The sequence below is a fragment of the Euleptes europaea genome, chromosome 8 (genome assembly GCF_029931775.1).
Source record: "Euleptes europaea isolate rEulEur1 chromosome 8, rEulEur1.hap1, whole genome shotgun sequence".
In the NCBI taxonomy this organism is placed as follows: Eukaryota; Metazoa; Chordata; class Lepidosauria; order Squamata; family Sphaerodactylidae; genus Euleptes; species Euleptes europaea.
In genome coordinates this window covers 3,263,945-3,281,337 of record NC_079319.1, presented here as the reverse complement: position 1 = coordinate 3,281,337, position 17,393 = coordinate 3,263,945, and the positions used below count along the sequence as shown (strand labels likewise).

Sequence of the window (17,393 nt, the reverse complement as noted above, 5' to 3'; positions counted from 1 at the left end):
GAGTCTCCTACAGGGGGGGAATGAAGCTCAATGCTGCTTGTGTGTGGGCAAAGCCAAGCAGCCCCCTCCGGCTCCAGTCGGAGCGCTTCCTGCTGCTGCGCAAGCACGTTCTCAAGCTTTGATTTCTTCACAGCCACGGTGAAATCAGCATTCCAGAGCTGCATCTCTCTCCCCCCCTCCCACCTCCCCGCCAGTTCCCCATGGCCTGTCCGTATTAATTTGTTTACAGCTTGGCCTTCTTCTCTGGCAGCTTAAAAGCTCCTCTCTGGATGCCTCGACTTGACTTGCATCCAAGGGCAGGAGGTCCCCGCCTCAGTCCGCATGCTAGGAAGGCATGCTTCGAAGATGGAGATCTACACGGATGCTGCATTTCAGGTGCGTGTGTATGGGGAGGGGGAGAACCTCTCCGGAGAACGGCACGTGCAAGTGTACATTTTCAGCTTCTCGACTAAGGCTGCCCCCCGTTTCCCCCCTCCTCCGTGATTCCCAGCAGCTGCCGGCACGGACATGCTGACAAGTGCAGCTCTATCGTTCGTTATTTCAAAGCAAGCTGCAGGCCCTTACGGATGCAAAGAGAGGCTTGGAAATGCAGGGGTGGCACGATCAGGAGATGGAACAGAGAGCCGTGCTGGATTTCCAGTGGGTGGGGAAGGGCTCAGTGCCCCACAGGTCTTGTTCTGGCAGAGTAACTGGCCTACTTTCTTTCTAGCTATATTATGGATATAATATGGTTTCTAGCTACATTATGGTTAATAGAGTAGGGCATGGAGAGCCCCGTGGAGCAGAGTGGTAAGCTTCAATACTGCAGTCAAAAGCTCTGCTCACGACCTGAGTTTGATCTCCATGGAAGTCGGTTTCAGGTAGCCGGCTCAAGGTTGACTCAGCCTTCCATCCTTCCGAGGTCGGTAAAATGAGTACCCGGCTTGCTGGGAGTAAAGTGTAGACGACTGGGGAAGGCCATGGCAAACCACCCCGTAAACATAGTCTGCCTAGTAAACGTCGGGATGTGACATTACCCCATGGGTCAGTAAGGACCCGGTGCTTGCACAGGGGAATACCTTTACCTATGGAATCAATGAGGATGGGGGGGGGGGAGTTATGAATTTCCTGCATTGTGCAGGGGGTTGGACTAGATGACTTTGGAAATAATGTCTGGATGTAGGATAGGAATCAAAAGGCCTGCAAACTCCTCCACCAACCGAAACCATCCCCAAGAGACAAATGCCTCCTTATCCTTTCTGGATCTCTTACTCTACAGAGCCAGGGAGCCCCTTAAACAGGATAAATGCAACCCCTGAGCAGCTCTCCTCTTTACTTGGAGACTCTGAGGCCCTTGATTAACAGCACCGTCTCAAAATGCTCCTTCAAAAGGGAAAGGAGAGGGGAGGGGAGAGAGAAATCACACTGTTTGCAGCCAATAAAGCCAAGTGGGAAGCGGACAGATTTATGTCTGGTTGCAAAACATGTGCGACAGCAGCCAGCCCTTCATGCGCTGGCCATAGTGAAAACTAATCTCTTAATTGCTCCTGTTCTGGAAAGGGGAGAAAACTCAGGCAGCTGCTGCAGGAAGCAAATGCAGGAGGGGCAGGGTTCTAGCAAGATCCCTGCCCCCCCCCTTTTCTCCAACTCCTGCTCTTAGGGCCATGGTAAAGGCAGCAAGAACAATTTAAGGACTCAGGAGAACCGTGCACCCAGTTCTACGCTGGTAACCAAACGCAACTTTACGGTTGACGATGAGGAAGTGGAAACAGTTTAAAGCTTTCTGTTCCTTGGCTCCATCATCAAGCAAAAGGGAGGCTGCAGCCAAGAAATCAGAAGGAAATTGAGGCTGGGAAGGGCAGCCGTGAAGGAGCCAGAAAAGATTCTTAAGTGTCAAAATGTGTTGCTGGAGAGCAAGGTTAAGATAATTCATACTCGCTCACTGAGATCTCAAGGTAAGTTACAAAATGGGAAACAACGCAATGAAACATAAGACAAGCTTTGAACAGTGCAATAGGGCTTAGAGTAATGCTATCTGACGAAGGGAGCTCTGACTCCTGAAAGCTTACACCCAAAAGATCTCGTTGGTCTCTAAGGTGCTACTGGTCGAGTTGCCAAGGTCCAGGTACTAGCTGGAGATCTCCTGCTATTACAACTGATCTCCAGCTGATAGAGATCACCTGGAGAAAATGGCCGCTTGGGCAATTGGACTCTATGGCATTGTAGTCCCATCTCCCTCTGTTGTCATTCCATCCCCCCAGACACACCGGATACAGCAGCAGGTAGGGTCACCAGCTCCAGGTTGGGAAATACCTGGAGATTTTGGGGGCAGAGCCTGAGGAGGGTGGGGTTTGGGGAGGGGAGGGATTTCAATGCCATAGAGGCCAATTGCCAAAGCGGCCATTTTGACTCCAGGTGAACTGATCTCTATCGGCTGAAGATCAGTTGTAATAGCAGGAGATCTCCAGCTAGTACCAGGAGGTTGGCAACCCTAGTTGCAGGCTCCAAAGAGGCAGTGCTCATTTCTTCCTCCCCCTGAATAATTCCAGTTGTCCTTTTCTGCTGCCCTCCCAAGTTGCTTAACATTCACTCAAAGCAGCAATCAAGACCCCCAAGTGCATCTGGAAAGGTCACCGCAGCATACGGTTATCCGCTGGCCTTATGACACTTGCCGTTTTGTTTGCAATCCCCGTCCTAATAATCCTTAACAAGGAATGTGCTTTGTGCACCGCCTCCAGACGCTGAGCAGATGTTTTCAGTTTGGCCTTCTAAGAGGACTCGTGGTTATCTTTCTTGCCAGCTTAGGCTTCAGTGTATTCTCACACATTCGTAATGTACAGAAAATACGAGAAAGGCCTCGGGCTGGATCCCGGGGATTCTTTCGGTGAGCGGAGGAGCTTTTCTCTAGCGGAAAGTGCCTTTCACCAGAGGATGAACACCTTTGCTAGTGAAACGGGCTTCAATTTATGTTAATTTACGATTGCACATTCTCACCAATGCAATTTTCCATTCAAATTACAGACACAGGAAACACAATATGGGGGGGGGCGTTGTGGCTCAGGAGTCGACCATCTGCTTGGCATTCTCAAGGTCCCAGGTTCGATCATTGGTATCTCCAGTTAAAAAGGACAAGGCCGTAGATGATGTGAAAGACCTCAGCCTGAAACCCCGGAGAGCCAGTGTGAGGGGCCGTGGCTCAGTGGTAGAGCCTCTGCTTGGCATGCAGAAGGTCCCAGGTACAATCCCCGGCATCTCCAGCTAATAGGATCGGGTTGTAGGTGATATGAAAGACCTCTGCTTGAGACCCCGGAGAGCCACCACCAGCCTAAGTATATAATACTGAGTTTGAAGAAGAAGAAGAGTTGGTTTTTATATGCCGACTTTCTCTGCCACTTAAGGCAGAATCCAACCGGCTTACGATCACCTTCCCTTCCCCTCCCCACAACAGACACCCTGTGAGGTAGGTGAGGCTGAGAGAGTTTGGAGAGAACTGCGACTGGCCCAAGGTCACCCAGCCGGCTTCATGTGCATGTGACAATCTGCTGACTGCCACTGTAGGCCCCAATTACATCAGGAGGTGACCCTTCCTGCAATGGTTTGTTCTGTCTTGAGCAGCCCATGAAGGTGGCCAAATAATGGAGAAACATTCTCCTTTCAGCTATGTCACTGGACAAAGCGTTCAATGTATTTGGCATGTATGTTATCTCAGTAACCCATACACCAACCATGCGCAGTAGGACAGGGTGGGCTTCCTGACCACTAGCCAAGTGACCCTGGCTGAAATCTGAACCAGCAGCTTCTTGACTCATCAATCATGCCCTGCAACCATTGCAAGGAGGCAGAGATAATGAATGCTCCAGATGTAAGACCTACCGTAAGCTACTTCATATCAGCAAAATGCCTGGTAGAGCATCTGCTCGGCATGCAGAAGGTCCCAGGTTCAATCCCCAGCATCTCCAGTTAAAGGGACTAGGCAGGTAGGAGATGTGAAAGACCCCTGCCTGAGACCCTGGAGAGCTGCTGCCAGTCTGAGCAGACAATACTGACTTTGATGGAAAGAGGGTCTGATTCAGTATAAGGCAGCTTCATGTGTTCTTGTGTACGTTTCAGGGAATCATCGAAGCAGGATTCCCATCAGCGAGGACCAGGGCACCGCTGCCAGGGGGTAGCAGGGCAATATTCCAATGGGGGGGGGGGGGAAAGCATGGCCCTTTGGGGCAACACGGCCAGCCCCACGTCCACTGGTTTTTTATTTATTTATTCGGTTAATTTATGTCCCACTTCCCTCCGCAATAGGGACCCCAGGTGGCTTACGGTATTCTCCTTCTTCATTTTATTCCCACAGCAACCCTGTGAGCAAGGTTCTGTTGCAGAGAGGAGATTTGAACCCGGGTCCCCCAGATCCCAATCTGACACTCAAACCACTGCACCACACACAACTGTATGCACCCCCCCCCCCGGGTTAGGGGGTCCCCGTGCTTCCGGCTTCTGCCGAGTCAAGCCTGCCTGCTCTGATTTGAATCGCCCCCATCTTCTGCTCAACAGCAGTGCAGAACGTCATGAACGGGCTTTTGGCAAGGGAAAGGACTGCACCACCTATGCTTTCCTGTTCAGACTATGAGGCAACGTGGTCTAGGAGAAAAAAATGGCTCACAGCTTCACAGACACGGATCCCTTTCCCCCCGTCTGCCACACACCGAGTACGCTCATCCTCCCAGCGGAATGATGCAGATGAGAAGAGCAGAGGTGTAATCCTTGCACTGCCAACCAAGCCCTAAGCTAAAGAAACCCGAGGTGGTCAAGCCACTAAGTGACTCTCCAGCCCCACTGGAAACACAAGAAGCCACACAGTCGGGAAGGGGAGTTCCCTTACCTTACAAGAGCCAGCGTGGTGTAGTGGTTAAGAGTGGCGGTTTGGAGCAGTGGACTCTGATCTGGAGAACCGGGTTCGATTCCCCACTCCTCCTCCACATGAGCGGCAGAGGCTAATCTGGTGAACTGGATTCGTTTCCCCGCTCCTACACACAAAACCAGCTGGGTGACCTTGGGCTAGTCACACTCTCTCAGCCCCACCTACCTCACAGGGTGTCTGTTGTGGGGAGGGGAAGGGAAGGCGATTGTAAGCCGGTTTGATTCTTCCTTCAGTGGTAGAGAAAGTCGGCATATAAAAACCAACTCTTCTTCTTCTTCCTCAGCCACAGAACCTTCTAGCAGCCGGCCTGAGGTCAGCTGGCGGGAACAACAGCCACTGCCAAGCGATGCCTTCCCGCACGCAGATTGGCACAGGTGGCTTTGGCCAACCCCCTCATGATGTTCTGAAGGGGACAGGCCTTGGCTTTCAAGCCCAGCTGTGGCCAGAGAGAGACGGTCACATTTGCAGAGACCTGAAGGGATTGCTGCCGCTCCGGTTTCACCTCTTGCAAACAGGTTGGCTTGGAGAACTTCTGAGACCTCTTTGCACTAAGGCAGAGGTCCACAACCTTTTTGACCCTGCGGGCACCTTTGGAATGCCACCACAGGGTAGTGGGCACAACCACAAAACGGCCGCCGCAGGAGGCGGAACCAACCACAAAATGTCAGGGAGGGAGGTTATGCATAACTCTCATAGTAACTCTTCAACATTTCAGGAAAATTGGCTCCATTTGCCAATATGGCTTTTTAAATGGATGCATTGCTTTAAAATATTTGCTTGTTTACTCACCACTTGTCAGAAGCCCTGACAGACAAAAGTCCCGCCTGTTTTTAAAAACACTTGGCGGGTGCCCGGAAAGATGTAGTTGGGCACCATAGTACCCACAGGCATCACAGAATTGGAAGGACCCATAGAGGCTATCTAGTCCAACCCCCTGCTAAATGCAGGACCAGCCTAGAGCATCCCTGGGAAGGGTTCATTCAGCCGCTGCTTGAAGACTGGCAGAGAGGGGGAGCTCACCACCTCCCAAGGCAACCGATTCCACTGCTGAATTACTCTTACTTTTAGGGATCCCCGACCTAAGGCAACTGGGAGGGGGATAAGCATCCTTCCAGGGTAGGGAACCCTCTCCCAAATCATTCCCATCCCCCTAAAAAATGATCTACCCCCTCTAGCAATTTGTAGCTTCCTGTTAAAGGACGGGAGCAGTAATACCAGAAGCCAAGAGCTGAATTCGTGTCTGCAGCAGCCATCGGAGCCCCCGGCCAGAGAGAGCTCCTCTTCCCATCCTCCTGTCCAAGGTGGGGATTAAGTATGACAAGACAGGCAGCCAACGCAAATCAATTTGCCTTGTGGGGCTGGCCTGGCGGGAACCAAATTACAGGGCTCAGAAGACGACCTCCAGGAAGGAGATGTTTATGTCTGATTTTCGAGTGCCAAAAAGGTTTAGCATCGTCTCAGCCCTTGAAGACTTTGGAAACGATTCTCCGGACAAAAAAAAAAGAAGGGAGGGAGGAACAGTCCTGCCTGACACCCTCTCTACACAGGGCAAAGTGGGGAGGGCTTTGTCCTTTGTTCCTGCCTGGCTGAGCAGGTCCACAGGCCAGAGCATCACGTTTCGTGGGAGACCAAAGCGGCACGCGGGCAACTGTTTCTTGGGAGCATTAGGGGCAATTCTTGCCATAATGTTACCATGGCACTAACCATGATCCACCATCAGTGGCAGCGGTGGAAAGTGCTGCCAAGTTGCAGCCAACTTTTGGCAACCCCCTCATGGGGTTTTCAAGGCAAAATACTAACGTAGGTGGTTTGCCATTGCCTGCCTCTGTGTAGAGACCCTGGACTTCCACAGTGGTCTCCCATCCAAGTACTAACCAGGGTCAACCCTGCTTAGCTTCTGAGATCTGACGAGATGTGGCTAGCCTGGCCCATCCAGGTCAGGGCAAAAGACATACAGAGGTAGTTTGCCATTGTCTGCCTCTGCGTAGCAACCCTGGATTTCCCTGGTGGTCTCCCATGCAAGTACTAACCAGGGCCGACCCTGCATAGCTTCCAATATTGGCCTAGCCTGGCTGATCCAGGTCAGGGCACACAATCAGTAGCCTGACAAATACGTAATGTTGGAAGGGGGGTGGGGGGACTAGCAGTACGAACAACAAATTTCGACTTATTATTCTTCCCCTAGTATGGCCAAGTCTCCTTTTCCAAATAGTGATCTGTGGATTCTTGGAATCCCCAGTGGGGTTCCATCAGCAGGAATATTCAAAATGGCGGACAAGCTGCTCTACCCATGTGCCTCAGCAATCCAGCGCAGCAGGGGAAGGGGAAGAGATTTGTAAGCTGTTCTGAGACTCCTTACAGATGGAGAAAAGTGGGGTATAAAAACCAACTCTTCTTCCTTCCTCTTAGAAATCCATTAGAGTCAGAATCTGTGTAGCTTCCCAAAAGGGTCTAAGATTTCCCTTCCATTGCAGCAGTTTGACAATCGGGGCTATTTGGGGATGGGGGTGCCATGATTTCCCCCACAACCACCCGCCACCCCCAGCTTCTCTGCTGCAAATTCACATTTTTATGAGTTTGCTGAAACAGATTCGTGCCCCCTTAGCCTTGCGGGAGGGGACGGGATAACAATGGAACAAAGGAAGTACTAAAAATTCCACCAGGCTATTTGGCCAGATGTTTGGCTGTCAAGATCTGCCGGTCTGCCATCTCTGTGAAGAAGGGCTCGTCTGCAAGAATGATTATTCCGGGCTCGTTCAGGAAGCTATAAAAGTTGCATTTTCAACAGAAGGCTGCCTCTGCGCTGAGGCACTCTTGCTTGAATGGTGCCCAGATGTTTGCATGGGGGGCTTTGGCATAACAACCTGTCAATATTTTGCTCTCATTTCTAATTAATAGCCATCCTCCATCTTTAAGGAGGGAGCTGGGGGAAGCGCTTGACTGTATTTCTTGCTCTTACCTCGGCTTTAGAATAACTTTGCAGATCTGCTTTGAAAAGACAGTTGTGAATGCTACGCCCTGATAAGAACATAAAAAAGGCCATGCTGGATCAGACCAAGGTCTATCAAGTCCAGCAGTCTGTTCACACAGTGGCCAATCAGGTGCCTCTAAGAAGCCCACAAACAAGATGACTGCAGCAGCATTGTCCTGCCTGTGTTCCACAGCACCGAATATAATAGGCATGCTCCTCTGATCCTGGAGAGGATAGGTTTGCATCATGACTAGTATCCATTTTGACTAGTAGCCATGGATAGCTCTCTCTTCCATGAACATGTCCACTTTCCTCTTAAAACCTTACAAGTTAAGAACATAAGAACATAAGAGAAGCCCTGCTGGATCAGACCATGGTCCATCAAGTCTAACAGTCTGTTCACACAGTGGCCAACCAGGTGCCTCCAGGAAGCCCTAATATAATAGGCATGCTCCTCTGATCCTGGAGAGAATAGGTTTGCGTCATGACTAACATTCATTTTGACTAGTAGCCATGGGTAGCCCTATCCTCTAAATGATCTATTAAAATGATTTATATTTATGGAGAAACATATGGTTAGATATGGGAATATATAAAGTGATGTAATCCAAATAAATCAATGATTGAAATGTAGATGCAAAGTATGCTCCACATATATTGTAATAATATAATGTTCAAATGTTTATACAATTTTTGTTTTGCTTATTTGTTTGTGTTTAAAATAAAAGTTTAAAACGGGGAAGGGGAAGAAGTTAAGGGGACAGGAGAGAGCTTACAAGGAGAGCCGTTTCAGGTTGCTCACATGTGTAAAACTGAATTTAAGAAGAGGGAAAATGCGGTTCCCTTGCAAAGCAGACATTTCTCTGGGGTTCCCCCCTCCGTCAGTGTGGGCAGTTGTTTCAAAAGTGCTCATCTCTCATATCCCAGATCCCACTTCCCACCCCAGGGGGAACAGGCGTCTTCTCTGTTCCCCTCCCACGCTCAGCTCCTGCAACACAGTGGAGGGTTTTCATTCCACTGGCTGAAGCTATACGCTCTCTAAAAACCGGCAAGAATGAGAGGGCTCACCTGTAGTGGAGGCGTTGGCCGTCGGAGCTGTAGTCGCGATAGATCTCGTATTCCTTCTCAAAAACTCCCGGGGGCGAAGAGCTGAAAAGAGGGGCAGAGAAAGCAAAACCGTTAAGCAAAAAAGAAAAAAAAATGGGGGGGAAATCTTGTTATCGACTCTTAGAAGCCTGCAGGGGGGCTTTTTTACGTTGAGGCTTTGGGGCAAGCGTAGATGGGCCCTTGACCTTGTGTGGAAGTTTGAAGCAGTCAAGGCTCAAAAATGCCAAGAGAGTTCTCCAACCTACCCAGGCGCCTCCAACAGCCAGCCCAGTGGTCCTAGGGTTGCCAACCCCCAGGAGGCACCTGGAGATCTCCTAGAATTACAGCTGATCTCTAGACGGCAGAAATTGGTCTCCCTGGAGAAAGTGGCTGCTCATGAGGGTGGACCCCATTACATTATACCCCATGGAGGTCCCTCTCCTCAAACCCCAGGCTCTGTTCCCAAGTATCCAGGAATTTCCCCAGCTGGAGTTGGCAAACCTAAGTGGCCTAGAACCATCTGCCAGTGGAACGGAGGAGGGCAGGCCTTTCTGTAAGCCAGCTCCTTTTCCCAGGGTGATCTCATTTATTATTTATTCACTTACAAAATTTGCATCCCACCTTTCTGCCCTCAGAAGGGCCAAGAAGGTGCCTAACCAATTAAAACACAAGTAATGACATCACCATTAAAAACACCATTAAATCAATTAAAAATAGAGCTAAATATGTACAAAGGCATGAACGACAATTAAAACATTAGTTAGGAAGGAGAATCATTGAGGGAATGCCAGACGAAACAACAGAGTCTTCAGCTGCAGAACGGGACAGATTAGTCTCCCTGGGGATGGAGATGCAGAGCTTTGGTGCCACCACCGAGAAGACACTGTCCCAGGTTGCCACCTGCCTAATCACTGGAAGCAGGTCCTCCGAAGATGCCAGTAGTGGTCGGGTGGGTTCATAAGGAAATACACATTCCTTCACAGTAACTTTTTCCGGAGCTCTTAAGTGGCGATTGCATACCCAGAAAATAGAGAATGTGAGAACTGGCAAAATCAAAGCCCCATACATTCTTTTTTTTTGCCATCAAGTCACAGCTGACTTACGGCGACCCTATAGGGTTTTCGAGGCAAGAGACCCAAGGCCACCCAGCAAGACTTCATGGCGCAAGGAGGGATTTGGGACCTGGGTTTCCCAGGTCCTAGTCCGACACCTTAACCAATTCACCACACTGGCTCTCCTATCCATCACATGCCTCCACAATTCTGCACAAGAAATGAATGACGGGGTTCCAGAATTCCCATCCAGACCCAGGACAGTGGCACCCCAGACTTAGTTCACACACAGCCAGAGTCCAGAGCACATCAGTCTGGCCACCTATGAGTCTTACCCCCCAAATCTTTAAACTCTGGTTATGGGCTTCCATTCACGTGACATTAAACGCGCTGCAGTGACCTGTGCTTTGGAGCAGCAGAGCAGATAGTTGGATTTAGTTACACCCAGCTGTGCCAACGTACAAACTGGACTCTGGACTTAGGGTTGCCAATCTCCTGCTATTACAACTGATCTCCAGCTGACAGAGATCAGTCCACCTGGAGAAAATGGCCGCTTTGGCAATTGGACTTTATAGCACTGAAGTCCCTCCCCTCCCCAAACCCCGTCCTCCTCAGGTTCCACCCCAAAAAGCTCCCGCCGGTGGCAAAGAGGGACCTGGCAACCCTATCCGGGCTTTGACCTGTGAGAAAAATTAATGCACCTTTGACTCCGTTCCCACACTGGCTAGACCAGCACGTTGCCACTTTGTGCATCGATGTTCTCTGATGCTGTGACCAAGTCACTAAATATTTCATTAACATGAACCAAGTACAAATCTTGAACATGCACTGGCTTTGGAGCTGAGAAAAAGTTTCTCTGCCTTTAAGGAGTCTCAAACCTGCTTACAATCTCCTTCCCTTCCTCTCCCCACAACAGACACCTTGTGAGATAGGTGGGGCTGAGTGAGTTCGGAGAGAGCAGTGACTAGCCCAAGGTCACCCAGCTGGCTTCATGTGGAGGAGTGGGGAAACCGACTCGGTTCTCCAGATCAGAGTCCGCTGCTCTTAACCACAACACCACACTGGCTCTCCACAGGCACCGTGTTGGGAACACCTGCCAGAGGAATGACCCAGCCAAACACACGTCCTTTCCAGTCCTGTTCATTTCAATGGGAGACCGCAGCGAGCGCTTCACCTTTCTACCATTAACAACGGGACGGTGCTCAGCTCTGGCAGGATCGCACCCAACGAACGTGGGCCGCCAAACAGAACTGGGGGCAGTAATTCACAGTGGGTAGCCGTGTTAGTCTGTTTGCAGTAGTCAAAAAGGGCAAGAGTCCAGTAGCACCTTAAAGACTAACAAAAATATTTTCTGGTAGGGTATGAGCTTTCGTGAGCCACAGCTCACTTCTTCAGATATCTGGTATCTGATATCTGGTATCTGAAGAAGTGAGCTGTGGCTCACGAAAGCTCATACCCTACCAGAAAATATTTTTGTTAGTCTTTAAGGTGCTACTGGACTCTGGGAGCAGTAAGCGACTGGAAAACCCCACCCTGGTTCTACAGCCTGTGGAAACCTACCGCTCCCCAGAAGAGGCAGCTGTGCCCCCTCCAATCCCAATGTACTTGTCGCCTTTAATGCTGCGCTCTGACAGGCCTGGCGCTTTTGAAAGCAACAAGCTAAAGATGTTTGGACAGGGAGGGATGAAAGCAGCCAGGAGGAAACTCAAGCTTCACTGTGACGGGGACCGGCAAAGAACACGAAGCCATCGCTCAAGCTAACCGGCAACCAAGAAGCTGCAGCGGCATCTTGGACAGAAACCGGCAGCGCTCTGAAAGCCCCGCCATTCGACAACTGCTGGCATTCTGGGGCTGGGAAGGTGGCCTCTGCTCCCACGTAGCCTTCCGGAAGCTCAGCTACCTGCACAAAACCCAAACTGGGAACGCAGGGTACACAGGAAGAGCGGCGGATCAAGGTCACTTTTGGTGTAGTCATACAAAAAGAGGAGGAATTGGTTTTTATATGCCGGCTTTCTCTACCACTTAAGGAAGACTCAAACGGGCTTACAATCACCTTCCCCTCCCCTCCCACAACAGACACCCTGTGAGATAGGTGGGGCTGAGAGGACTGTGACTAGCCCAATTACCCAGCTGGCTTCATGTGTAGGAGTGGGGAAACAAATCCAGTTCACCAGATTAGCCTCTGCCGCTCATGTGGAGGGGTGGGGAATCAAATCCAGTTCTCCAGATCAGAGTCCGCCGCTCCAAACCACCGCTCTTAACCACTACGCCGCACTAGGCAGACTATGTTTACGGGGTGGTTTGCCCTCGCCTTCCCCAGTTGTCTACACTTTACCCGCGACAAGCTAGGTACTCATTTTACCGACCTCAGAAGGATGGAAGGCTGAGTCAACCTTGAGCCGGCTTCCGTCGGGATCGAACTCGGGTTGTGAGCAGAGCTTGGACTGCAGTACTGCAGCTTACCAGCCTGTGCCATAGGGCTCACTGTTAGTCTAAAGCAGTCCAAGAATCCTCAGCGCATAGACAACATATCCTTTGCACGTACCGTACAGCTCCTAGCATAATGAATAAGAGCCAGAGTCTTCAGTGGGGAGCTGTCAGCCGCCAGCCCTCTCAGCCCCCACCCTCCTCTCCACCTTTCCCAGCTGACCGCCAAGATCATTGCTGGAAAGAGACTCGTCAATTGGCTTTCCAGACACCGCTTGGCATCTTGCCCGGGAGAAGGAAGGGAGCCCAGCACATTGGAGCAGGCAGCGCGGAGCCTGCTTGCCTGGCGGAGAAGAGGAGAAACAGCATCTGCTGTCAAGGGCTGCCCGGCGGAGCCTGGAGCGTCACAAGAAAGGCTTCTTCGCTTAGCAACGCCTTCGTTCCCTCTCACATGTACAGAGAGACCCGTGGCCTCGCGAGCGGAGCCTGCCGAGCAATAAAAAAGCTCTGGGAGTAGGCCGGAAGAATCTCGGGGGTCTTGTCTTGAAAACCCTACGGCAGGGGTGGGGAACCTTTTTTCCACCAAGGGCCATTTGGATATTTATCACATCATTCGCGGGCCATACAAAATTATCAACTTAAAAATTAGCTGACCAAGCCCCAAGCAGACAGCTGCCCCAGATGACAACCCCGCCCCCACGGGGCAAGCAGGCAGGCATCCAGCCGGTGGCGCACTCGCCCACCTGGTGGAACAGGATGGTCTGTTGCACCAGCCGGGCGTAGCTGTCCAGCCGCGCGCCGGAGTTGCTCCTGCTCCGCATGGTCAGGGCTGGATTCTACAGCCGGCTCCTGCTACCTCCGCCTGCAGGGATGAAATGAGGACACCCTGGCTAAGAACTCCCCCTCCCCACCGCGCATTCTGACCCTGCCCCCTTTAACCCCTCCATTTTCACCACTTCCGCCCCCAGCCCTCTTGTAGTACAGAGGGAATACATTTCTCCACGGCCCGGGTGTGCATCATGATGTGGGAAAGGGTTAACACAGTTTCTTGGGCGGTCCTAGCAGCTCCATAGCTAATGACTCTTCTGCAAGGGGGGGAAAGGTTACTTTTCTCAGCAAAACAAACTCACATCTGCCTTAAATAGAGGCTATTCCTATCCGCAGGAGGGGGTGGATCGCCAGTCTTAGATCCTTCTGAGCTAGAGATCTGCCAGGACCCATGAAGGGCCATACCAAATGATTTCGCAGGCCTTAAATGGCCCCAGGCCTGACGTTCCCCACCCTTGCCTTACGGGGTCGCCACAAGTCAGCTGTGAATTGACGGCACTTTCCACCCCCACCGTGCCTGTGGCCATCACTGTGGCATCTGGCAACAAATTCCATATTTTAATCACCTGGGACTATAGAGGCTAAAGGAAAAATAAAAATAAAAAATCCTTTTATGCAAGGGACAGACATTCCAACTGACAGTACCAATTCGCTATCCTCTGCTCTTTGAAGAAATCTGGTCTCCACTAGTGAGGGATGACAGAGGAACGGATGCTGGTAGAAAGACAGAGATCAGCCTCCTGACTGCAGGAACATCATGATGCACACCTATTCTCTCCAGGATCAGAGGAGCATGCCTATTATCTTAGGTGCTGTGAAACGCAGACAGGATAATGCTGCTGCAGTTGCTCTGTTTGTGAGCTTCCTAGAGGCACCTGGTTGGCCACTGTGTGAACGAACTGCTGGACTTGATGGCCCTTGGTCTGATCCAGCCGGGCCTTTCTTATGTTCATATGAACATCACATGAATGCATGAACACATGAGGCTGCCTTCTACTGAATCAGACCCTCAGTCCATCAAAGTCAGTATTGTCTACTCAGACTGGCAGCAGCTCTCCAGGGCCTCAGGCAGGGGTCTTTCACATCACCTACCTGCCTAGTCCCTTTAAGTGGAGATGCCGGGGATTGAACCTGGGACCTTCTGCATGCCAGGCAGAGGCTCTACCACTGAGCCACAGCCCTTCACCCGTACTGAGCTGGGCTGATAGTCCAGATAACCCACTGCTGTTACTTCGGACTGCCAGCAACTCTCCATAGCCTCTGCCAGACTGAAGACTCACTACCTATTTTTTTTTAACTGAAGATGGGCTTGTTTCAATACAAGACACGTACTGAACTGCTCGGTTGTAACCCTGTTGTCTGGGAAGAGAACGAACCAGAGGGACCTGCAAAATCAAGCGAATCGGTAAGATTTATCTAACACTGACATGCCTGCGTTCCCGCAAGGGGGAGCTTTGGCCTATCAGACCTCCCCGAGAAGCTTAACCCGCCAGATACCAACTTGCAAAATTAAATGCACTGCGTGCGCACTCTGTGTTTTTAACATACGCTTCACCAGTAATGTGTAAACTGCCTTTGAAGGGTTCTGGATGCTGGGGGACCTCCCTACTCGCCAGCGGTGCCCTCAAGGCGAGCAGCCACGCAGAGAAGCGGGGGAGACGTTCCCAGCCCCTTTTGCGACAGAAATCTGCGCTCGGAGCAATGGTTAACAAACCACGCTGAACCTAAGAGATAAAGCAACGTGCTTTTATTTTTTTCTGACAAAATCGGTGGGTAAACAGCCCCTTCTGGGCTACGCAACTTGCAGAAACGAATCTTCCACACACACACCCCTAATCCAGGGTAGCCTGACTCCACAAGCAACATAGGCCTTTTATGCTGGGATTTCTCCCCGCTGTCACCCCCGCCAACTGCTTCGGGGCTTCCCTTTGATTGTGCAAGGCCTTTCCCGCCAGTCAGAGGTCACCTCGCTCTCCCCTTGCATTTTGCCCACATATTCCAGATGCTGTATTAGCCAGAATCTGGAAAATGAGGGCAAAATGCATGGGGAGAGGAAGGCAACCTCTGACTGGCGGGAAAGGCATGCACAATCATAAGAACCAACATAAGAACATAACAAAAGCCCTGCTGGATCAGACCAAGAACCATCAAGTCCAGCAGTCTGTTCGCACAGTGGCCAACCAGGTGCTCTAGGAAGCCCACGCACAAGACAACCGCAGCAGCACCATCCTGCCTGTGTTCTACAGCACCTAATATATTCGGCATGCTCCTCTGATCCTGGAGAGAGTAGGTATGCACCATGACTAGTATCCATTTTTACTAGTAGCCAGGAATACTCCTCTCCTCCATGAACATGTCCACTCCTCTCTTAAAGCCTTCCAAGCTGGCAGCCATCACCATATCCTGGGGCAGGGAGTTTCACAATTTAACTATTGCCACCTGCCTAATCTCAGAAGGTGGGGGCACCAGAAGCAGGGCCACTGAAGATGCCAGTAGTGATGCGAACGACCTCAGCCTGAGGCCCTGGGGAGCCGCTGCCGGCTTGAGTCAACAATACTGACTTTGATGGACCAAGGGTCTGATTCAGTATAAGGCAGCTTCATGTGTGTGATCCAGCGGGGCTCTTCTTGTGTTCTTTCGTTCTTATCAGGGGAAGGCCTCAGCCTCTGTGCCCTGCTCTTTGACCTGCAGAGGAACTGTTTGGCCCTTGTGTGAGACAGGATGCTGGACTCGATCGACCCTCAGTGGTCTGATCCAGCAGGACTCTTCTGGCGTTCTTACTGAAAGACTTCCTTCTCCTCCCTGGCGTTCTTACTGAAAGACTTCCTTCTCCTCCCGGGGTCTCAGTATCAGGGCAGATATTTGGGCCCAGATGCCAACAAGGGAAATCTAAAGCACTCTGAAACCGCAAAAACTGCGAGCAATCAGTTGGAATTAAAACACACACACACACACACCAAAAAGCCTAAGCGGTAAGTAAAACCACTCTGCAAAGTCAAGTACCTGCCTCCTGTCAAAGGAAAGGCAAAATGGGCCTTTTGTGAGAAACGAGGAAAGCAATTAACTCCTGGGATGTGCAGGGATTGCAAGAACCTCTTTCTTGGCACCTGCAGAAGGGAGAAAATGGTTATGTCACCCTGACGGGTGACAAATGGCATGTCAGAGAATAAAGGGGGGGGAAGAGGGCATTGGCAAGGCTTCTGGCGTTTGAACAAGCGGAGCCGGAGGAGCGGCCAAGCTGCAGGGGGAATCCTCCGAGCTCCCAAAGGAAGTTGCAAAAAAGGTTTCGAAACCTCCAAAGCCCCCTTCTCTCCACCTGCCTGGTTCCAAGAATGCAGAAACTCTTCGGCGGGGCTAACGGATTGCCCGATTGGAGACAGACCAAGCATCGAGAGATGAACACGTCTCCTGCAGCGCTTCCGGAAACAAACAGCAACCACTGGGGTCACCAGCTCGTTGGAATGCCCCCCTCTGGGAAAAAAACCTGCTGGGTTCCTCAGCTCAATCACCCCTTCCAGAGCTGTCATTTGTCCCGCAGAGGAAACACATCGGCAGAATTTGCAGATCTCCTGCCATGCCATTCAGCATCTTTGGGAAGGGAATATTTTGCTCAGCAGATCTTTCGATGACACAGAGGGTCAGCTGGTATGGGATTCATTAGGTTATTTTAATTGGGAGGCCAGGGGCTGCTGACGGTACCAAACGAACACCGATGGCTCCCCTTGGCGAACACATGAAGCGGCCTTATACTGAATCAGATCCTTGGTCCATCAAAGTCTATATGACAGCCCAACTCTATGATTGTATGAAAGTCAGTATTGTCTACTCAGGCAGTGGCTCTCCAGGTCTCCAGCAGAGGTCTTTCACATCACCTTCTTGCCATCTCCCGGGCATGGAGGAGGGGTCACTGAGGGTGTGTGGGAGGTGGTTGTGAGTTTCCTGCATTGTGTAGGGGGTTGGACTAGATGACCCTGGTGGTCCCTTCCAACTCTATGATTCTAATTTTAAACTAGGATTTAGGAGACCCAGGTTCAAATTCCAACTGTGTCATGGAGGCTCACTGGGTGACCTTGGGCCAGTAACACATTCTCAGCCGAACCTACCTCACAGGGTTGTTGTGAGGATAAAATGGAGGAGG

At 51.0% G+C, this 17,393-nt stretch overlaps 1 protein-coding gene across 3 annotated transcripts in view; it reads right to left on the bottom strand.

The window, feature by feature from the left end:
- The window catches only part of ARHGAP39 (Rho GTPase activating protein 39), a 170,343-nt gene that overhangs the window by 54,836 nt on the left and 98,114 nt on the right, over positions 1-17,393 (bottom strand). For all 3 annotated transcript variants that reach the window (XM_056854558.1, XM_056854560.1, XM_056854559.1), the window contains exon 3: positions 8,931-9,011. In XM_056854558.1, the coding sequence (XP_056710536.1) occupies positions 8,931-9,011 (81 nt within the window). The remainder of the gene's footprint in view (positions 1-8,930; positions 9,012-17,393) is intronic.